Source organism: Rhinolophus hipposideros, assembly GCF_964194185.1.
Source record: "Rhinolophus hipposideros genome assembly, chromosome: 13".
Lineage (NCBI taxonomy): Eukaryota > Metazoa > Chordata > Mammalia > Chiroptera > Rhinolophidae > Rhinolophus > Rhinolophus hipposideros.
The window spans coordinates 6,593,351-6,616,862 of record NC_138059.1 but is presented as its reverse complement, the minus strand read 5'-3'; the positions used below and the strand labels follow the sequence as shown (position 1 = coordinate 6,616,862).

Sequence of the window (23,512 nt, the reverse complement as noted above, 5' to 3'; positions counted from 1 at the left end):
AGGCTTTCCCTGTCCTCAGACGATGACATCATCTCTTTGTGTCCCTGCCAAAAACAAGTCTCTGTCGGGTGGACTGTGAAGCGTGACTGCTTTTTAAGCCAACGGAAGGCTCTCAAAAGTGAGATTCTACTTTTTTTTCAAGTGAGCGGGCGGCCAGCTGGCTCTGGAGCTGAGCTTAGACAGAGGAAAGTTTGAGCTGAGATGCAAAGATTTGTTTGTTTGTTTTTAAATTGAGAGATTCACGCGAGGCTTTTCTTTTTTGCATCTAAAACCTTCTTCAACAGAACAGGAATTTAGCATAAATGAGGGGTTTCCGAGCTGAGTTCAGATTCTGACTCATTAGCTGCATGGTCTTGAATGTCATAGGTAACCTCTGTAATTGAAGTTCCTTCACTGTATAATGAGATTACTAAGGCTGGCCTCTAAGTGTCGCTGAAACATGTCCCCGCCCAGTCCTCTCCTGAATTCCTCACCCCATCTGCCTACAGGACACCCCTTCACTGGCTACCCAGGAGGAGTTTGCAATTCAGCGTGGCCCAGACTGAAGCCCAGCTTCCACTGCCCCAGACGAAGACTCCTTCTCATTCTTCCAAACCTCTGTTCACGCTGACTCAGATAAACACTTCACTGTCACCCTTGAACCACCCCCTCAAAAAACATACACTCCGTGTGCAAATCCTAATGCGTCTCTCCTAAAAATATATGGAGAATCATTACTTCTCCCAACCTTCGCCACCCGCAAGGGGGCTGGTGCACAGGATGGGCTGCCTGAAGATCTACTTGGAAGACACTCCACTCGGAGGCTTCCACTGAGCTCCCCTTTATTCTAACAGCCCCCCCTACCGCCCCAGCTCCTCTCCCATCCAGCGTGGGGAGCCCGACAAGTTAGATCCAGCCCCGGAGGCAGGGGTAGGATTATCACAGTGCCTGAGAGTTGCCCCGACCCTGCCCCATTAGCACAACTCACAACTGATCTATCTGGTTACCTTGGAGACATAATGGGCCCTATTTATGGGGTGAGCCGTGTACAGAACAGAGCTGATTGGGAACAACCAGCTCAGGAAGCCACGGGCCCTGAGCTCTGGCTGGCTGAAGGTGCAGGGGAGAGAGCAACCAACGGGGGCAGAGTGATCAGGACGCTGGTGGGCCAGGAGGACTTCCCCTTCTCTGACCTTCGGATTCTGCTGATGGCTAACGCAGACCTGCTGATATTTCTGCTGAGTTTCCATTTCTGCCTGAAGTCAGCAGCTGAGGGGGTGCTAACTGCATTCAGGTAACACTTCAGAAGGTAATTTCACACACTGCCTCAGTGCTGATGAGGCACTATTAATTTGGGGACACTTTAACACACTTCACTGTGCCAGCTTAGCAACCAGGATAATTAACAGGGGGAAAAAAAAGAGTTAGGGGTTGATTTAAAGAGACATTGCAATGAAAAAAAATCAAGAGTCACTGCAAATGTTTTGATACAAAGAATGAGTTTAGGATTCTTTATATGTCAGTGGAGGTAAAGCAGTGATCTTGTTGCTATATGTATATGGAATTTTGTATATTTTTCTTATAAATCAGTATGGTGTAGCATAAAACTCACATGCATAGTAGGAAGTGCATGGGTTTCAAATAAGATAGATTTGAGTTTCGATCCAAACTCTGTTCTTACTTAAACAATGTTTAAGTAAGTGAAGTCATTCAATTTCAGCAAACCCCACATTCCTTATGTCTACAATGGGGCTGTGACTCCCAATAACACAGGGTTGTTCTGATCGGGGATTCCTATATATGACATTGTGTTGGCCCCGCAGTACATGCTTTATGAAGGGTTTGTAAATGTTAGTCAAGTATGAGACTAGAAAAGCATTTTTGAAGTGGATTCTGTGAATCTGGGGTTTTTTGGTCATAAATAAATATCACCAGAGATGGGGGGGAAAGAAGGAAGTGGCAGAAAAAGGGTAAAGGGGGTCAAATATATGGTGATGGAAGAACTGACCCAGGGTGGTGAACACACCATGTGTTATATAGATGATGTCTTACAGAATTGTACACTTAAAACCTGTAAAATTTTACTAACCAATGTCACCCCAATAAATGTGATTAAGAAAAACAGAAATCTCACGACCTTCCTGTGCAAGGACTTGGCAAACAGGAGTCCAGGAGCCCGGGTCTAGGTGAAGGGATGCTGCCCAGTGCAGACTCACCTGGCATCTGGAGGCAGGTCACGGTCAGCAACACCAATCCATACAGGGAGCCAGGCTTTCAAGTCCGGAACATTCGGCTTCTGGAGGTTTTCGAGTAGGGCAGTGACATGAAAGACAGAAGCTCTGTGGTCAATGAGGGAGCGTCATTTGAATTGTGTATCATGTACACGCTCCATGCAGGCTCCCGGGAGCCACTCATGATTCATATCCATCTAGCCTGGCTCTTGGGGAGATGGGGAGAAAATAAAGGGGAATAATCCAGAGGTTGTGGCAATGAGCAACAACCTAGATGGGTAAAAACCTAGATGGGTAAGTCATGAAAATGCATGGTGTTAAGACATGTGGGGGTACAATAAATAGCACCCCTGTTTTACTGCCCCAGTTCCGATTCACTGAGAGAAAATCAAGGAGTATGATACTAAGGATATTCCTTCTCGTGGACGAGGAGGTGGCACCACCACCCTACTCCCACCCAACCCTGAGAAGGCTCACTGGGCTCTGGGACCCAGCACAGAAGCCACTGACAGGATCACATATACTCTCCGGAATGGTGACAACTTTGGTGTAGTGGGCAGGGTGGGTGCCCAGTGGCCTCACAACAGGGGTGGCCCAGATCGTGTCTCCCGGCAACCGTCAAGGGGGGCATTCATATCGAGGCGGGGTGGGGGTCACGTTGATATAACAGATGATGGGAGATGAGGGCAGACAGTGGATGTGGGTTTGGAGGAGACTAGAGAAGCAGTTTCGGAGGCAGAATTGACAGGATTTAGTTACCAGTTGAAAGTTGGACACAGGAAGCAGTGATGGTGTCTTTTAATCTGGGTGAATAGAAACTGAATCCATAAGATGAAAGCCAGAAGGCAAGAAGCAGAAAAGGCGACGTGGCAGGACAAGGTGAGGGAGGATGATGAAGTGGACGTGGGACCAGGAGAAGAGAGTCACTTTTCTTTCAGAACGTGTCTGAAACGTCAAATGGAGATTTCAGGGGCATCAGCCCAGAGCTGGCGGCAGGAGCCATGGGAACGGACCCAGGTATTTAGGGAGAGGGAGCCTGCACACATGGAGATGAGGACGGGACGAAGGGATGGCCCTGGGACGGCATAGTGTGATGGCTGCAGGGAGTGGTCACTCAGCAGAAAGAGGACGGGAACTGGAGAGTGGCCCTCCGAAGACAATCTCCCTGGTACCTGATGTGGCTCCTCGCACCCAGTAGGGTGCTCAGCAAATGTGCCCATCGGCAGGGCAAACTGCAGCTTATCTCTAACACCTGGGAAACACCAGACCACGCAAAAGGAGCAACACTTAGGGAGCGGATGTCTGGAAGAACAGCAAGTCTTAGCTAAGGGCTGCTACAACTGTGACAGACACACTGGCCTGGCCTGTGTCCACTGGAGACGAGGTAGCACTTTCCATCCAAGGTGTCAGGCAAGCTGTGACAGACTGCCAGCGGTGACAGATACACAAGGCGTGTGGCAGCCCCAGCGGTGGAGTGGAGGGCGGTCCTCCTGTGGCAAGGACGAGGGTGGACACACTCAGGCCCTGGGGCTTGGGCGACACACACACCTCCCCTAGCGGTCACTGCGCGTGGTGTCCTATTGACATTCACAGGCCACTCCCATAGGGACGGGTCCTGCTGCGGGGCTCATCCTGATAGCCGGGAGCAGAGGCATGAATGACTGTGTCGGGGACCATCGTGCTGCTCAAGAAAAACTTGAAAAGCAGGAGAAACAATGCCCAGACTGGAGAGCGTTTGGGCATTGGGAACAGAAGATGACATCACAGCCCGTGAGATTTCCTCTCTCCCAGGGCCTAGGGGATGAGGTGTCTCCTGCCCCTGATGGTGCTGGCGTGGGGGTGTGAGCAAGGAGCCTTCTCCACGTCAGAAATGAGCAAAGGCAGAGTGCAAAGGGTCAGTGATGCAGGGGGCATCTGGAAAACGCAGACAGCACCAGATTCCAAGGTCACAGACTATTATTGGTGTAAATTTAATATTGAATGTTGATCCTGCAGCCAGAATCAAAACACAACATATCTTCGTCTCCCACTCTGCTTTTGCTCTTTCTTTGTCATGGGTGACCCTTCCCAGCATCTGGGTGAGGGTTTAGGCATAGCCCACAACGTTTAGGTGTGACTCCTCCAGAAGAAGAATAACCATCACCCAAAGATAGATAAGGTGACACGTAGGACTCTGCGTATCCTGTCTGAGGAGTGGATAACGTCTTAGCCAGCTCAGGCTGCTCTAACAAAATACCATAGACCTGGGAGCTGAAACAACAGACATTTCTTTCTCACAGTTCTGGAGGCTGGAAGTCCAAGGTCAAGTTCTGGCTGATTCGGTTCCTAGTGAGGACCTCTTCCTGGCTTGCAGATGGTCGCCTTCTTGCCGAGTCCTCACATGGGTTGGGGGTGGGGGGAGAAAAAGGGGGGAAAGAAGGGGGAGGAAGGATGGGCGCTGTGGTCTCTCTTCCTCTTCTAAGGACGCTAATCCCTCCACGGAGGCCCCATCCTCATGACCCCATCTAAAACCTAATCACCTCCCGAAGTCCTCACCTCCTCATACCATCACATTCAGGGTTAGGGCTTCAGCACATGAATTGGGGCTGAGGGGGACACAATCAGTCCACAACAGCATTGTTTTTGCTTGTTTAAGGGAGAGCTGCATTAGGTTAGTCCTACGATTTACTGACCATTTCACGAGCCAACCCTTTATTCCAGACAAATGATGAGGTATAACATGCTTAAGGCACACTTTTTTTTTTATTTTATAGTAGCTTAAGCATATTACTGGAGAGAGTAAGAGCTAAAACACTGGAGTGGAGCTACTGACAAATAACTCGGTGTTTACCCCTAAATGATATGCATACACTCTCTGCACTGAGCAAAACAGGGTCTGGCGGGTCCCAGTCACTGCAGCCTGACGTTTCAGATCAAAGGGGGTACTTCTGGGTTATCTTCAAAGCCTGGATCGTCCTCCCTTGGTATAATTGTGGGTTCAGATCGGATTCTTCTGGGCACGTGTTTTCCCCCTTGAACTATGTTAGCCACATCAGGGAAGGAATGCTTGCTAGGGTCCACTTCTAGTCTCTCAACTTGCCGGCTTCTGCAACAGTAACAAAGGGAAGAGGCAATTGATACGTCATTTAAAATTAAATTTCAAACAGGTTCAACTCATTCACTCATTTATTCAGCAACCATGGGCAAGTGCTATCCCTGGAGCATAGAAGAGACTGCCCCTGGTTTCAAGGAGCTTAGAGCCTTGGAGAAGCAAGAATCTGACTTTGGGGATAATAGTCATACGGTGCTAAAAAAAGTGCTACCGGGCTGTGCGAATGCACGGCAGCTGGAGGAGAGGTCACCTGGGCGATTCTGCTCCCCTCGAGGCCCGCAGCAAGGGTCATCAGAGAATCACTCCCGCAGGCCTTCCTCCTGAGTGGAGTTAATCAGGCTCACGGACCCTGTGTGTCAGACAATCCCACCTTCCATGTCTGGCAGGGGCATTTCTGTGCAAATTCAGGTGCATGGCAGAGCTCCGCCCACCAATGTCCCCTCCCACAAAAACCTGCTGCTACTGCTCCCACCTAGTCCTTTCAGCAATGGCTACCGTGAGCCGAACACGGAAGGGCCAACGGTTCCCACTATCGTAGTTGTAGACACTCTGGATAATACAGGCCACTGGGCTGCTTTTCTGGCAATTTCGATTCCAAAGACCTGGAGTTTGGCCCACTAATTGGTATTTATATAGAGTTGCCCCAGTGATTCTGATGATCAAATTATTTTGCCGTTGCTGCACTACTCATTCAATCAGTTATTCAGCAGATATACGGTAAGTGCCTCCTATGCTCCAGACACAGCAATCCCAGGGGCTGTGCAAACAGATGAGTCTCCAGGTGACATCTAATAGGGCAGTACAGTGCTCCAATATAAAATGTATCCCACTGCCATGTGATTGTCCATTATTGGTCCATTTCTCTACTAGACTGACATCATTGAAGCAGAGGTTTTGTCTGTTTCATCTTGTATCTGTGGCATACAGCCTTACTGAATAAATCCTTGTTGAATAAATGGGAAAAAAAATCAGAATACTATTGTTGGAAAATGAAATTCAATAAGAAATTATCTGTGACCTAAAGAAAATCACAGTCAGTCTAACCCGGGAGTTCCAAACTGATATCCTCAGACCAAATTCATGCAGGGGACACGATTGGTCGGTGGGAGGGAGGTTGGATTATCTTTGGAAAGCATACACTCTCTGTTGTTCTCGCAGCTCGTCCCACTCCCCTCCCCCTCTGTTCTGTAATCTGCTCAGCCCTTGAAGGCATTTGAGTCTTTGATTCCTCTTAGCATTTTGACTAATCCACATAGACCTGCTGAAGAAAATGACAAAGTAGACAGAGTATGAAGTAGTACATTCTCACTCAGAGGGTCCACTATAAGCTATGCAGGAAATTATAGTTTTCAAAAGCTGAACAGTACAGTCATTATTTAATACAGCTGTGCTTTTTAATTACTATGTTCTTATCTAAAAGGCTGTGATATCAGTGGCTTAATTAAGGAAATGTCTAAATTCAGCTGTTATAATTATGCTGTCCTTGATTTTGTGGAGAAGCGGCCTATCTCATTCCCAGGCATCTCTCCGGGGCCACACCTTCTGGACCTCAATAGTAGCCAGTGAGCAAAGCCTCCATCCATTTTCTTAGGGCCTCACTGTGAGGGGTCATTTGCATGCAGGACTTTCATTACTCGGGAAGCTCTGGGTAATAAACAGTGGGCAGCATGGCCTGGGGCAGTGGAGGGTCAGCTAATGCCCCAAATAAAGAGGAGAGGGGCTCTTCTCCCCTGCTGCCTCCTGCCTCAGTGCCTGAAGCCTGAAGCGACAGATACGCCCATTGCTGTCTATACCCACCCCCTGGCTGTCAGAACCAGAGCTCTAGAATCTAGTAAGAAAGGCTGGAAGACACAGTGAATATGTTTATTACCACGGAAGGAAACAAAACAACAACAACAAAGTCTTACTAGGCGTAAAACACATCAAAGATAGATTCCTTCTATTGAAGGACACAAGAACTTTCTTCCAGCAATATGGTGGGCTGGCATATTCCAGCCCAAGACTCCCACCTCTAGCTGAAAACTTTCTTGAGATCATTAAGGATGTCGTAAGATAATAAGGAACTACGAGGTCAGAATTCAGTGAATGGAGAAACACAGAGAAGGAAGTGGCTCCTGAAGCCCCCTCTGCCCTGAGGGAATTTGCTGAGCCCCTAAAATTGTGCTTTGCTGACTGTATGGAGTGTGGGGACCGAGGACAAGACCCTGAGCATGCCAGAGGGACAGGCTAACAGGACACCCTCTCCCAGTAAGGGTGTGGTCTCACATGAGAATGAATCAGATGTAAGCTCACTCTGCCCACCTCCCCAGGAGGCTGTGAGGACAGTTGCCCCGTGGGACAGAGAGGTAATTGTCACAAGCTGGTGCTTCAGTAAGTTTCCTGGCTGGTAGTTAAAAATCCTCAGTCTTGAATTTGGAGTGAAGTGGTTCCAAGTTGGCAGTGTCCTTGGAGTCTGCCCCAACGGCATGCTAAGGCTCTCTGGCCCAGCATCTCCCAGATCTCTGAAAAGCCCCCAAACTACTTTCTAAGACAACGGAGCAGCTCACAGTTAAAAAATAAACAAGCAATCAAGGGAAAAGGGTACTCTGTGTGAGAACCATCAGAAGCAACAGAAGCAGAAACAAAACAACTTCAGATACTGGCTATGAAAGCATGAATGATAAAACCACCACACTTACGATGGTTAAAGAAAACGTTTCAGACTTAATAGTAAAATGCTGAGAGCTTTCCCTCTGGGATTGGCAGTAAGACAAAGGTGTCTGCTACCACCCTCTATTTAACACTGTCCTACAGTCTCCCTATGTAATAAGGCATGAAGAAGAAATAAAAGACACACTGGGAAGAAAGCAAGCCATCATCCTTGGCAGATATATGAAAATCCAAAAGAAGTAACAGGCAAATAAATTAATAAAATAATAAGAGAGATAAGCAAGGTTGCCAAGTACAAAATTAAACATAAAATTACATACTGGTGATGGTTGCATAATATTGTGAATATACTAAATGCCAGAGTTGTATACTTTTCAGTGGCTAAAATGGTGAATTTTATATTATGGGTATTTTACCACAATTAAAATATTGCAAATCTAGATACCATGAAGCAACAAAAAATAATACATATTTATGATAGCATGAAAAATATCACATACCTAAAAACTAATAAAACATGGATATAGCTATGGAAAATGTATAAACTTTTACTGAGAAACAACAAATAAGACTAACAAAGATATGCCAATATTATAAACTTGTTCTCCCTAAATTGTTCTATAGATCCAATAGAATCCAAACAAAATCCCAATACGCTGTGTACGTGGAGGGGGCAGTGTGTGTGTGTGTGTGTGTGTGTGTGTGTGAGAGAGAGAGAGAGAGACAGAGACAGAGACAGAGACATGACCCCCGTTTCTAAAATTTATATAGAAACACAAAGGGCCAAGAACAGCCAACTCTTCAGGAAGTTGAGCAGACTTTCCCTACTGGTTATAAAATTACTATAAAACTATGGCAATTAAGGAAATGGAACAGAATAGAGCCCAGAAACAGACCTACACATATGTTGACACTTGACCTATGACAGAGGTGGCCTGGTTGATCATTGCAGAAAGCATAATCTTGATAATAAGAGACACTGGGACAATAAGGTGTCCACATGGGAAAAAATTAAGCTGTCATATCTTAACAAACCTGCCGACCTTAAAGAAAAATCAATTCCTGGTGGATTACACCTAAATGTGAAAGGCAAAACTACAAAGCCTTAACATATGGTGGTACCTTTCTGACCTCAAGGTCAAATAGGATTTCTAAAACAAGAATAAGAAAGCAATACCAATTTAAAAGTTTAATAATTTTGATTGCTTTAAGAATATGATCTTCTGTTTATTAAAAGATACCATTAAGTGACTTCTGGTTTCTGAAGAAAACTACAAAACTCTGATGAAGGACATCAAAGAAGAACTAAATAAATGGGGAGACATCCCATGTTTATGGGTAGAAAGATTCAATATTGTCAAGATGTCAGATCTCAAATTTATCTATACAGTCAATGCAATCCCAATCAAAATCCCAGTAAGTTATTTGGTGGATATTGACAAACTGATTGTAAAGTTTATATGGAGAGGCAAAAGACTCAGAAATGCCAGCACAATATTGGAGGAGAGGAACAAAGCTGGAGGACTGTTACTCAAAGACTTACTATAAACCGACGGTAATCAAGACAGTGCTGATTTGCACTGTCTATACTGGAAAAAGAATAAAAAAATAGATAAACGGAACAGAAGAGATCCCAGAAATAGACCTGCATAAATATAGTCAACTGATCACTGACATAGGAGCAAAGGCAGCACAATGGAGCAAAGGTAATCTCTTAACAAATGGTACTGGATGTACTGGACTTCCACATCCAAAAACAAAAAAAAAAATATCTAGACACAGACCTTACAACCTTCACAAAATTAACTCAAAATGGATCATTGACCTAAACCCAAAATGCAAAACTATAAAACTCCTAGCAGGTAACATGGGGGAAAGAAAACCCTAGAAAACCTTGGGTATGGTGATGATACACCAAAGGCATGATCCTTGAAAGAAATAATTGACAAGTTGGACGCCGTCAAAATGAAAAACTTCTGCTCTATGAGAGATAATTTTGGGAGAATGACAAGACAAGCCACAGATTGGGAGAAAATATTTACAAAAGACATCTGATAAAAGACTATTACCCCAAATATACAAAGGACTCTTAAAACTCAACAATAGGAAAACGAACGTGATTGAACCATAGGCCAAAGACCTTTCACAGACACCTCACCAGGTTAGTTAGATGTGCAGTTGGCAAGAAGTGTATGAAAAGATGCTTCACACTATGTCATCAGGGAAAATGCAAACTGAAACACCAAGATACCACTAAAGAACGGAATGGCCAAAATCCAAACACCCTCAACAGCAAGTGCTGGCAAGGGTGTGGAGCAACAGGAACTCTCATACCTTATTGGCGGCGATTAAAAACGGTACAGCCACTTTGGAATACTGTCCGGCAGTGTCCTATGTAACAAAATATACTCTCACCAGATGACCCAGCAATCGCACTCCTTGCTATTTACCCAAAGGGGTTGAAGACATACCCACATAAAAACCTGCATGCAATATTTAAAGCAGCTTTACTCATGGTTGCCACAAACAAGAAGCAAGCAGGATCTCCTCTAGCAGATAAGCGGATACATAGACTGGTGCGTTCAGGCAATGGAATACTGTTCAGCACCTAAAAAAATGCACTCTCAAGCCATGAGAAGACAGGGAGGAACCTTAAATGCATGTTACTAAGTGAAAGAAGCCAATCTGAAAAGGCTACCTACTGTATGATTCCAGTTGTATCACATTTTGGAAAAGGCAAAACGATGGTGACAGTAAATAGGTCAATAGTTACCAGGGGTCGAGGGGAGTGAAGGATGACTCGGCAGAGCACAGAGGATTTTCAGGGCAGTGAGGCTATTCTGCGTGATACTATGATGGCGGGTACATGTCATTATACATTTGTCCAAACCCAGAGAATGAATGACCCCAAGTTTGAACCCTAATGTAAACTCTGAACGTTGGGTGACAATGATCCATGTAGGGTCATCATTGTAACAAATGTACCACTCAGATGGGGGACGTTGACCATGGGGGAGGCTGTGCATGAATGGGGGCCGTGGGTGTATGGGAAATCTCTGTGCCTTCTGCTCAATGTTGCTGTGAACCTAAGACTGCTCTAGAGAAGAAAATCTGTTTAAAAAAAAAAAAAAAGTTACCACGAAGAGAGTAAGAAGGCAAGCCCCAGAGTGGACCACGTTTTATAATCCTGGTTCCACCACTCACTTAGCAACTTTGTGATCTTGGGCAAAGTAATCCCTGTGATCTTCAGTACATTAGGAATAACAGGATTTCTCTTGTAGTTAGTTTGAATACTAAAGATAAGACAACGCACAGCATCCTACAACGTTGAGTGAAGGGAAGGCACTCAATGCTCGACAGATCCATTTTTGAGGAAGCTGGGTGTCATGTACAGTGCCACTGGGTCACAAGAGGTTGCTGAATCTGTTACCTCCCCCCAACACGTGACCCATCCAGTGTTGATGAACAAAACCCTCCTCCATGTGTTCTTCTGCTTCCATCCACTCAGCCTCCACAGCGCGAGGAAAGGACCACTCTGGCTGTGACAGGCTCGAGGGGCCTATCCTGCCCTCCCAGCATACTAGTGCATCCGTAGTCCTTCTTCCCCTTAAACTACGACCTGCCCGACCTCATTTCCTCATGCAGCCTTAGCGGGCAGCTGTTTGGCTAATGGGTTTGCCCAGCCAGAGGCTGAGGTCATGTGGATAACGAAGTTTGTCAACGATTCGGGAGCACCACAAACAACCTTCACATAGATATACTATGGATGGTTGGGAGGTGATCATTTCTCAGGAATAATGATGAAAAAGAAAGGCTTCTCGAAAATAACATGAGAGGTATTACTAGGAAGGGTGGTGCGACGACATCCCTAAGTCATCACATGTAATCACAGTGATGATAGTTTTCCTGGGGTCCGCAAGCTCCCGACTGTTTGGTTTCCCATCCCCACAATTCCTCCCAAATTAGATTCAGACTCTACACACGTGCTGATGCTGCTAGGGGTTAATTATGACCATGAATATTCATGATGACTGTATATTACACATGTATCTGGAATGGAAATCACTAAGCTAGGAAATACATGAGTGGACTTCCAAGGTTAAAAACAGCTCCCCACTTTGCAGTAGGAATTCAATTCCATACCTGTCCAAACCAATCCTATGTTTGAAAATCCCTACCAAACTTCAACAGTTGTCTTTGAACATACAGATGCCCGATTGCTTGTATTATGCAAGACATAAATATCGCTCTTGTTCAGGTATTTTTATAATGACAATTCTAGCACATACATTTGTATCACAAAGATAGTTTGCCTTGGTTCAAAATAGATTTTACCATCTGGATGGTTAAGAGTCTGGAAATCATGACAAGTGGAAGGAAAGCTTGAACGAACATTCTAAGGAAGAATCGAGAAATAACGAGAGCTTTGTCTAAAATACCGTAAGGGATGTCAATGCTTACGGGAGGCGGGCTGTGTTCCGAGGGTCTCAGGGGGCAGAGCTAGAATCTTCAGTTAGGAATCAAGAGAGGTTTCCTAACATTGGGAAATACTCAGAATGGGGTGAATATTCTCTCAAGAGGGTGACGACCCTCGTAGAAAAGAAGCTTAAGCAAAGGCTCAGTGATGACCTATGATTAGGAGGTTGACAGGAGGGCATGTGATGGGTCCCCTTGGCCCTTGACGCCTTGAGAGTTTTAGAATCTATGAAGTGACAGGTGGGTCATAAAAGGGACGCAGTGTGAGCAGCATTACAAGCAGGGCTCAGCAGTTGTGTCCCAACGTGTTGTGGCTACATGACCTTCGAACATTCTACACTTCTCTCTCCCTCTGTTTCCCCATCTGTGAACAGAGGGTAAAAGAGTGTGTGGGTGAAATGTGTTACCATGGGTAACGCACACAGAAGAATGACTGACACAATGCAAGTGACCCGTAAATGTCATTCGTGCTGGTATCACCACTCTTGTTATCACGATCAAGAAGGTGGGACCCGTATGTACACAGATTTGTCTTTTAGGGATCAAGAGCCCTGCAAACCAAGAGTCTAAGTTTTGGGAATAAACATTAACATTCATGGTAGCCATCATGTCAAAACCTGAAATAATTGTATCTTTTTGGGAGGTGCATTCTAGCCACCAAATGACAATGGAGGGAACAATATAAAGCGAAAGACAGACGGGGGGAGGGTGGTACCTTTTATTTGTTTGCTCCATGCTGCTGTCCGACGTACTTTTCACAGGCTTGGATGCTCGTTGGCCAACTGTGATTACTTCTCCTACCTAAAACAAGAACACAGCACGCATTAAGTGGTATGTTACTCTCTGGTATGTCTTCAAAAATTCTCTCTCTATATATATATAGTGCTAAAATGTCTTAATTCTAATTTTCACCACACAGTCCATGGCAGAGACAAACTTGAAGCCGCTCTACGTGGTACGAGAAGGTTAGATCACAAATTGTGCTTGTTCACAATAGCCTTGGCAAAGCCACAATTTATCATTTGACCGCCAAGGGCTGGGCAGGGGGAGGTGGTGAATGAATTCATTTGACAATGAATTTCCTAAGAGCCAGCAACACGCCAGGCACTTTTTAGGGTGTTGGGGATACAGAAGTGATGGGGACACTCACTGTCTTTGAGGCGCCCCCAGTGAACGTGCTGTGGAGGAAAGCACTCTGAGCTGGGAGCTACGGGAGCCTGCTCTCCAACTCTGTAAAATGAAGGCGTTAGATAGGATCGCAAAGGTCCCTCCTTGGTCTGAAAACCATCTTTCATTCTTACACTTCTTTTAAACTCAATAAGCTCAGGGCTAAGCATGTGAGGTCTCAATAAATGAAACCGATTGATTCAATTTAACAAACATTCAGGACGGATTATTCAGACCTGGTACTTTCCCTTAGGAAGCTGCAACATGGAAGAGTGTGGGGGAAGAAGAGAACAAGGGAGGGTACATGCCTACTGATGCTAGCTGGTATGTTACATACTTTATTTGCTTAACCCCCCACCTCCCAATATTCCTATGAGATGGGCATTACTTGCAGGTGAAAAGAAGGAATTTTAAAACTCATGTTGCCTTGGCTCACTGACCAAGGTGGGGGCTACTGCTCTTTCATTGCAAGGGAGAGAGATCGAGAGTGGGTGTACTTTCCTCTCTCTGCCCCATCAGCTCCTCCTCTTTGGTGAGAAGGTGCCTCATTACTGCTTACCTGGCCCCAAGAGGACTGACCCTTCCTCTGCCCTGCCTGAGACGGGATGTGTTTCACAGCAGTGATCAGACCCCTACACCTGACTACAGACAAAGACCAGGCTTGGGCTCTGACGGCCCAGTCACCGCTCCTGTTCCCATCTGCTGGCTCAGGCAAGCACACTGAACTGGCCATCTGTATTTGGGGAGGGAGTTAGGAGGCCCCACTTGGCCTCAGTCTCAAAGCAGATTGTCTGATGCCGTCTTCATGAGACCTTTGCATTGCAGTCTGGGCACTTCATCAAATGGATAATCTCCCGTTCGACTAGCCATTCTTGGTTGTATGCTCCCCAGGTCAGAACCCCCAAAGCCTGCCTGGCCCATTATTTATCCCAGGTGTGCTTCAGGAAATGAATGATGAAGGAACAAACGAAGGAATGCGTCCTAGTCTGGAAGACTACAGCATTCAACTGGTGTGTGGGGGGGGTGAGTGCTCTTATGGCTCTGCACCCCACCATGGCAATCCTTCTACTATGCAGTGGTACAAGGACCAGTATTTTCGGATAGCGAACTTCTGTATTTTTCTATCATATTTTAAAAAATTCAATCTGAGTACGTCTACGTCTGTGAGCTTTAGTTCAGCTCCTGACCCCGCAGAACAGGAATACAGGGTTGCCTTCCCTTTCCCATAGACCTCATAGAAAGGCCTGTGCGCAATGCAGAAAGAAAGGTCTTTTCTACAGAGGGAAAGACCATGTCTTCTACATGTGTATCAAACAGCAACTGGGAAAAATACCTGTAAGCATTACAAATGGTTTGTGCCATGGCCAGACATTTACTCAGACTCCAGAAGAAGAAGGCAAAAAACAAAACAAAAAAAAACAATGAATACTGCATGTACCAAAGATGACATATTTCAAGTCTGGAAGAGTTTGCTCAAAATGTTTTCAAAGGAGTACAGCCTGCATAACAAAATCTTTGGGGAGAATACTACGGAAGAATCAGCGAGTAAAGACACCAATGCTATGTTTACCGGAGAATTAAAGACAATAACTCATGGGAAGGCTCACCCAACAAAGCAGGTTTTGATCAACTTCATCAAATACAGTTTATTTTGGAGGAGGCTAATTCTAAAATGTTTTATTTGTTATATTTTAAAATATACTTCATGCCATAAGTTTATTGTTTCCCATTAATTTCTTGCTGGCCCATGATGTTACGTTTTTGGACATGACTGTGGCAGCGTAGATGATTACACTATTTTAACATGAAAACTTGAACGGGTTTTCTTGCTTGTTTCTCACTGAACTAGTCCAATGAATACAAATACTGCCGCCACCTCTCTGGCCTAGCCTTAAAGAAATGGAAATACTTTTCAGTTGCTATTGATTCCAGAGCTGGTTTATTAAGCCATATTAATGTCAAATGTGAAACAAAGATGGAATTTTGGGGAGACCAAACAGAGATGCCTCCACATGGAGGGGATTGGAGAGAGGTCATTACGGTAACGGGAAGTGGCACCACCCTCTTGCAGGGTCTCAGGGGGCAGCGGGACCTCTGAGACATGGGCCTGCATGGTATGTGTGGAGCAGCCCTGTCCATGAGAATGTCCTGCAATGATGGAAATGTTCTGTGCTGTCCATTAGAAATGTAGTTGGTGCCGCTGAGACACTGAAATTGCATTTAATTCTAAGTCATTTTAATTTGTGTTGACCAAGCCAGAGAGCCAGAAATGTGACCAGAGTGAGCTCCAAACCCCTGCGTGGGCTGCCTGATTCTTCTTCGGGAGTGAAGGACGTCCCATCCATACCAGTTACCCCTAATGCATTTGTCCTCCTTGACCGCGTGGCGGTCCTTTTCCGTTCTGGAACTCTCTGCTCCTTCCCTGACATGCCTGGGACCTGAAGCCTACGTGTCCTAATCTCTCTGCTCAGTGGGGGATCTAAGGCTGCTCCCAGCCCCTCAGGACAAGTCTGAAGAACCCTGTCTGCCCAGAGCTCGATGAGGAGATGGCTGAGGCATCTGGGGCCTGCATCGCAGCTCGGCTTCTAGTGCCTTCCCTCCCTCCCTCACCCTTCATGCCTAGGCCACTCCCTAACAAATATTTTGCATGCTCATCTGCATCTCAGAATCTGCTTCCCAGGGAGAAGAGGCACCTTAGCACCTTTTTAATTTTTTTTAAAAATATTTTAATTACCTTAATGAGGCCAATGTTAGTTAAAATCTGTTAAAATATCGACTTGAAGAAAAAAGCCCTTGAGCCCAAAGTACAAGTTTTGTATTGCTTCATGTTGTCAATGCACTAAAGAGAACGGGAACATAGGCATAATTAGAGTCTAAAAACACCCCCTTTCTAACACTTATTTGTCACATAATAAGCTCAGACAAAGATTCTCTGTGTTGATGGAAATGCAAATAGAATCACAAATTTGGAACTTTCTTCACAGAGAATTTGCTGTGCACCAGAATCTAAATGTGTTTCTTATTTTTAAAAGATATTTTCAGCTCAGTCAGTTTCAAAGGTTCTCTTAAGTTGAAAAGTTAGGAGGGATTAAGAAATTAGCAGTAAGAAAAATATTATTAGATTGGTACAAAAGTAATTGCGGTTTCAAAGGTTAAAAATAATTGTAAAAACCGCAATTAGTTTTGCAGCAACCTAATAACGCCCAACATTCGCATTGACAGCAGGTAAAACTCTTGTGACAAGAGATCTCATTTTCCCAAGCAGAGGGCCATAGTTTCAGCCTTCCGAAGCACGGAGATACCGACCTTTGGTTTCCTACTACACCTGCCACTCTTCCTCTAGGAAGTGAAGTTCATTAACGTCAAGCGTCTTGTTCATTTGTGCTAAGCGTGTTGAGGGATGCCTAATGGAAACCTTGTAAGGACCAAAATAGGGTTCATAAATGAGATACTGTGGGACTAATGGTTTCCTGAATCCATAGAGAGAAATGTAAGCAACTACGTGAAAATTCAATTGTGGGGCAGGCATAAAGGGACAAATTAATGCTGTAATGATAGGCAGCATTATTTTAACTTTTATGGAGTGCTGCAGTTGAAAGCTGGAAATGAGCATGGAGGCCATAATCAAATCCACTTCGCTACAGGACACAACAGTCCCCTCTGAGGCTTTCCTGATAGACAGCTGTCCAGCCTTTGCTTAAATAGCACCCCGGGCTGGCGGGGGTCTTGTTACTTCCTCAGGCAGTACCCTGCGCTGAGACAGTCTACACTTACTTTAACAACATGTATGCGGTTGCTTCGACAACTATAAAAGTTCCTAATACAAGAAACCTGGATTATGCGAGCCTAGTAAAACTACAGTAAGGGAGGCAGACCTAATTCTCAGGCTTCTGTTTAGGTTGAACCATAGAAACGACCGATATCCGACTATTTTTGACCTATGAAATCCAGATTTTCCCATAGTTCCACTTAACAGTTATTTACATGAAGTTAAATAAGAAGGAACCATCAGTCACGCCATTTCAGATGAAGATTTATTGGTGGCCAATTAAAAGAGTAAAGGGCCAAAGAAAATGAAATAGAATCAGAGACACTTGTTGAGAAAGAAAATAGAAAACAATCAACCTTTTAACTTTTTTCCTGCAAATTTATCTTAAATAAAAGTATTCATGCAAATTGGAGGTAAATTTCTCCTTCTCTTAGGTTTTTTACCTCGTATCCTAGTTTCAACTGTTACTTACCTCCATTAAATCCGTTCAAAGAAGTATTTACTGAGCACGGACTCTATGCCAAGCACAGGGCTAAGTGGCAGATATAGAAGGATAGATTAAAAAATTGTCCCTGATTATCTCATGAGGGATAAAGACGCATAAGCAATTAAAATACATTGAAGTGCATGTGATAGAGATATGCATGGACTATTACGGAAGCCCAAGGAAGGGACACATCCTGGGTGGCACAAGGACCAAAGAAGGCTAACTGCAGGGCGTGAGGTTCGACGTGAATTTTAAAAAATAGGTAGGAATTTGCCAGAAGATAGAGGTCATGCAGGGGATGAAGAACATTCCAGGGCAAGAAAAAAGCACGAACAAAAAAACGGGAAAGTAAATGAGCTAAATGAGCACATAAGCTAGTGGAGGATATTAGGCAGATAATCGCTGGAAATAAGGCTGAAGAGTTCCCTAGGCAAAAAGCAGCTCTTGGGAGACTTCGTTTTAAGGTACTTGGACTTTGCACAAGAGGTGATGGGATCCTTTGCAGTATTTCCCTTCCCCCCCAGCTCCCCTCCAATGATAGTTTTTCATTCATCTCAGTTGAAAGAGCAATATTTTAAATGTTCTTTCTTATTTTCACTAGCCAACGTGTGTGATATTAACAAAAATACTAAGTCCAGTGGAGGGATGGCTTTTGAAAGAAGTATTTCTTTCCTCGCTAGATAAAAATACACTTTTCTTTCATTTTAGACTATGATAGTCAGGTTTCTGCAGCCGCTCCCACCTCCCCAGCCAACTCTACTCTGCAAATACTAATGACATACAATTCTGTTGGGAAAATGTATAAAAGTGTGCAATGGCCATCAACTTGATTGTAAGAATACTCACATGGAAATTGCTGGCTAATAAACTATTCTGGGTTTTAGTCTGCCTATAGACTACAGATATGTCCACCTTTTTCTAGTTTCCCACAATGCATTTTGGACTCTGCATTCAAGGTCATGTAGTACTTATCCAACCTCTTAAAAGGGGCCATTTGCATGCAGTACAATCCATTAAGCACAATTTCCCCAAAGAACACGAAAGTTAAATGGATATTGTCCTTAAAAAGAATTTAATATTAATAACTGACTTTTATACTCTTCAGTCCAGGTCTCTGTGGTATATTAAAGAGCCTATGACATGACATCCTAACTCATAATATAGGTACTGAGCTTGCTTACCATCATATCCCAATTTTATTTGTTGCTTTACTCTACATTTTATGCTCAGTTATATTTCTATGGACTTATAATTAAATGTAATTTCTCTCTATTTTTTTCTTTTCAAAATGAAAATAAGGTTTTCATAGGGTTTTATTTATTATGAACTTTTAAAACTATCTCAATTACATTATTCAAAAATAAATGGTTCTACTTTTTGTTGATGTCTATCAAAGATGGAAATTGGTCATAAATCTTCTAATATAACTGATTCAGTTGATTTTTTCCTTGTTTGTAAGACCTTAAATAATGTACAATATAGTGAATAAAAGGCAGTTGGCTCTTCATATTATTTTTTGTTACTACAGAATAATCCTGTTTCATTTAATGCTTTAAATTCTATCATGTCTGATACTAATTTTGCCGTAACTACTCTAATTTTGCTTGCATTTACTTAATATAGCTTTACCCATTTTTTTTCTGTCTATATTTCCTGTGTCCTTTAGAAGCAGGTGTGTTCTTGTAAGCTGCATAGCATAAGTGATTTTACAACTATTACTTTCCTTACAGATTTTCTGCTTTTTGTGTTTCCTTCCTCAGGTTTTTCTATTTTGTATAATTATACTGGCTTTTGTTTGCATTTATTTTCTGTAATGCTTTGTAATGTATACATTTCTATTTAAGTCTATTCATTTTCTCTGAAAATATTTATATTAAATATCAACATAAATAAAGTGCAAATTACATATTTGGAGATTTTGAAACAGAAAGTGTTTATATGGTTGTTCTCCTAACTCACAATTTCCATATTTCAATCTAAGTTTTATAAATCACACAACTTTCTTTTCATATCACCTTCACTACTCTTCCAAAGGAAATAACTTTCTGAATCTTTTGAAACCTTATTCAAAACAATTACAACTATTTCCATAAGACTGTTGAAATACTTTAGAAAGATGACAGCGTCTCAGTAGCAGAGAGCTCATGGGTGAGGAAGATATTGTAACCTCAACCCTAACCCTGCAAGAAGACATCCCTGGGGTGTCTAATTCAGTGCAAGTCTTCCTTTCTCTTTGCACTTCCAAGAATTTCACAAAGATGACCAGCACACAGGAGGCGTTCATTAAAACGTACAGAACATCTGAATGGCAACAGACTAGAACTAAGAGAAGATCCCGTGAGATGCCTATTCCTGCCTATTCTGTGTACAAATGGGGAAGGAATGGTTTTATGGGCTGCAGCTTCAGGTGGGCTGGGCCCTATTGATGCTGAGTGTATTTGGGGGAAAAGGAGCTTGGGAGCCGTAGAAGATCTCACAGTTATGACTGTGACACTAGTCTCTGAGCCAATAGCATAATTTCAAGTTTAAGGGAAGACTACTACATCAGGGACGTCTAAACTGGGTCAAGGACAGACCTGGGTCTGTGGGGGTGATGGTCAGGGAGTCAGCAAGGAGAAAACAGGAAGAAGGACCTGAGAACCCGTATCATGTTTTTCCTCTTCCACAATAATTCACACAATGCTTTATGCATACTAAGTGCTTAATAAGTCTTTGATGAACAAATATTTGAATTGATTAATTAATAATTCATTAATTGTCTAAAGTTTTTCATAATTTTGCAGAAAGTCTTCTATTTCTGACTTCTGGCACCTTACTTCCATGCTGTGACAACCCAGACATGTTAATTAATTCCCTCATCTGGTATTAATAACTTCCATATAAGTTATTTATGGGCGCACCATCAGTTTTGCTTAAGTAAACACTCTGAACATCCTCACCCAGGCCTCAGAAGTGATTTCTAAAAATGTCTCCACATGTTTTTCTTCGCAGAACTTCCAAACTGTCTAAGTCCATTAGATACCAGCCTGCCTTGATGTACGCCAACGATGTGATTTGGAGAATGGCACGTGGGCTCGGTTACTGCATGTCCAGACTCAGCAAGGAGGCCCAGCCTGACACCTGACACAGAAGGCCACTTTCTAACAATCCTGATATCAGCTGCAGAGGAATCGGGTCACTTGTAAATTATCCATCTGCTTACATATCTCTGACGTTTACATTGATTAATTATCCATAATTGTGGTACTGAACATTTGAATAGGCAAACTTCAGATTCCCGTAAAGGAATATTATTAATACAAAACTTCAGAATCAATAAGCCTTTTTTACTTTCCTCTGGAGAGAGTATATATCTATCTCCAACCTTATTGTTGATATTTTAGTAACTTCATTATTTCTTAACTGCGTTCTTATTGACTTTACTAAGAAAAGCTCATAATTCACTGAGCCTATTAAAAAAGTTTTCTTTAAAGAGAACAAGATCTAATATATGGTGATGGAAAGAGAACTGACTCTGAGTGGTGAACAAACAATGTGATATATAGATGATGTAATACAGAATTGTACACCTGAAATCTATGTAATTTGACTAACAATGGTCTCCCCAATAAACTTTAATTTAAAAAAAAGAAAACCAGATCTTTTTTTTTTAATTTAAAAGAAGGTCATTAATCAACAATATTAGAAAAATATATAAATTACCATCAGCGCATTATTTAAAAATCTTTGAACGGATAAAAATATCTGTACAAGTCAAACATTTTTGAAGTATATTCTATCTCAAATAAATACCGTGTTTCCCCAAAAATAAGATCTAGCTAGACAATCAGCTCTAACGTGTCTTTTGGAGCAAAAATTAATATAAGATCAGGTCTTATTTTATCATAATAAAATAAGACAGGTATAATATAATATAATATGATATGATATAATATAATATAATATAATATAATATAATATAATATAATACCTGGTCTTATTTTAGTATAGTATAAGACTGGGTATAATATAATATAATACCAGGTCTAACATTAATTTTTGCTCCAAAAGACACATTAGAGCTGATTGTCCAGCTAGGACTTATTTTGGGGGCAATAGGGTACATATTTGGCAGCAAAGACAATTTAAATTTTGAAAAACTGATCAAAAAGTAAGAAGGATAAGAACTGGCTTGAATTTCAAAATTACCCAAATTGTCTGAGGAAAATTTTAAAAGGTACAATTACTGATATTTATAAGTGAAATCAGCATTGAGTTACATAAGACAGTTATATGGCTTTGAAATAAAAGTAGAACAAACCTAACGAACAATGGGTCCTTCAAAATTCTCTTATACTTGTGAAGTACAATCTTATCTGACAGTTCCTCACAGAGGATCCTCCACACAACAGAGCCTAAAACTGAAAACACTTTACTACGTTAGGACAAACATCAAGGATGACAATGACATTTAAAAAGACAACGATCCTTTCACAATCTTGCTCAAGATAGTCTCAGTTGGAAATATACTCCTTTCACATGAGAAAGGTCAGGGTTATCTTGCTTGGTCTATAACAGCAATAGTTCAGAAGTGCTGGGGCACTTATGCCACCCCATACCGCACACCCTCCCCACACCAGGGAGCAGCCAAAACCAGAATCTCAGGGGCTGGTATACTACCTTCTGACCCAATTCCGTCACCTCTGAGGCAGAGATACCCTGAGGTATGTGTTTTGCACTGTCTCCTAGAGCTTTCCCACGGGGGTTGCTGGCTCAATGGAGCTCTCTTTCTTAGTTGCCTTCCCTTCCCTGCTTCCCGACCAGCACTGCGTTCCCGACCAGCACTGCCAAATAAACTCCTGTACTCATATATCCCTGCATTAGGTTCCACTTCTGGGAGACCTCAAATTAAAACAGTGTTTGACAGTCTGTGTCTCACAATTTAATATCTACATTAACCGTGGGACTCTCAGGAGGAAGAGAAGCAACTTGGCATAACCAGATTCCAAAACACTGACTAGGTTTCTACTGGGTCCCACTCAGGTCTCTGTGAGTGCCAAGTTTAAGTTGTACTGTGTGTCAGGTACTTAAGTGAAACAAAAATCTATCCATCCATCGATCGATCCATCCATCCATCCATCCACCCACCCACTCACCTACCCATCCATCCATCCAACCATCCACCCACCCATCCATCCATTCATCCATTCACCCATCCATCCATGATTCGAGTCCATGGATTGAGTCTAAATAAAGAGAAAGGGTCCCAGAACTGAATGACTAGACATGCCAACTTTTGGAGGAAGAACCAGCAAGCAAATACAAATGTGCGTTTTAAGAGTTTTGCTGTAAAGCAGATCAGGGCAATACATAGAGGGGGATGTTTCTATTTTGTTCTTAAAAAGAGAGATGATTCAGCATGTTTTAAAATATAAGATGCAGACAGGGGAAATTGGATGAAGCAGTGGTGAGAACAGGGAACTGTCAGAGGGGGGAGGGAAAATGGCCTTTCGAAGGCAATTGGAAATCGGATCCAACACACATCCGGGGAGTCTGGACAGATTGCAGTCAGTTCATTCGTAGAATCAGGAAGGTAGGCCAAGCAAGGGGAGAGATGATAGTTGAACTATGTGGGAATCAACCTTTGATGCTTCTAGTTTTTCAGTTGGAAGTTTTAGGAATGA

At 43.1% G+C, this 23,512-nt stretch overlaps 1 protein-coding gene across 3 annotated transcripts in view; it reads right to left on the bottom strand.

Moving 5' to 3' along the window:
• Positions 1-4,647: 4,647 nt before the first annotated feature.
• DNAAF11 (dynein axonemal assembly factor 11) overlaps positions 4,648-23,512 on the bottom strand; it is a 55,479-nt gene continuing 36,614 nt past the window's right edge. For all 3 annotated transcript variants that reach the window (XM_081070518.1, XM_081070519.1, XM_081070520.1), the window contains 2 exons: positions 13,142-13,227; positions 4,648-5,295 (listed from right to left, as the gene is read on the bottom strand). In XM_081070518.1, coding sequence (XP_080926644.1) covers positions 5,118-5,295; positions 13,142-13,227 — 264 coding nt within the window. In that variant the 3' untranslated portion in view covers positions 4,648-5,117. The remainder of the gene's footprint in view (positions 5,296-13,141; positions 13,228-23,512) is intronic.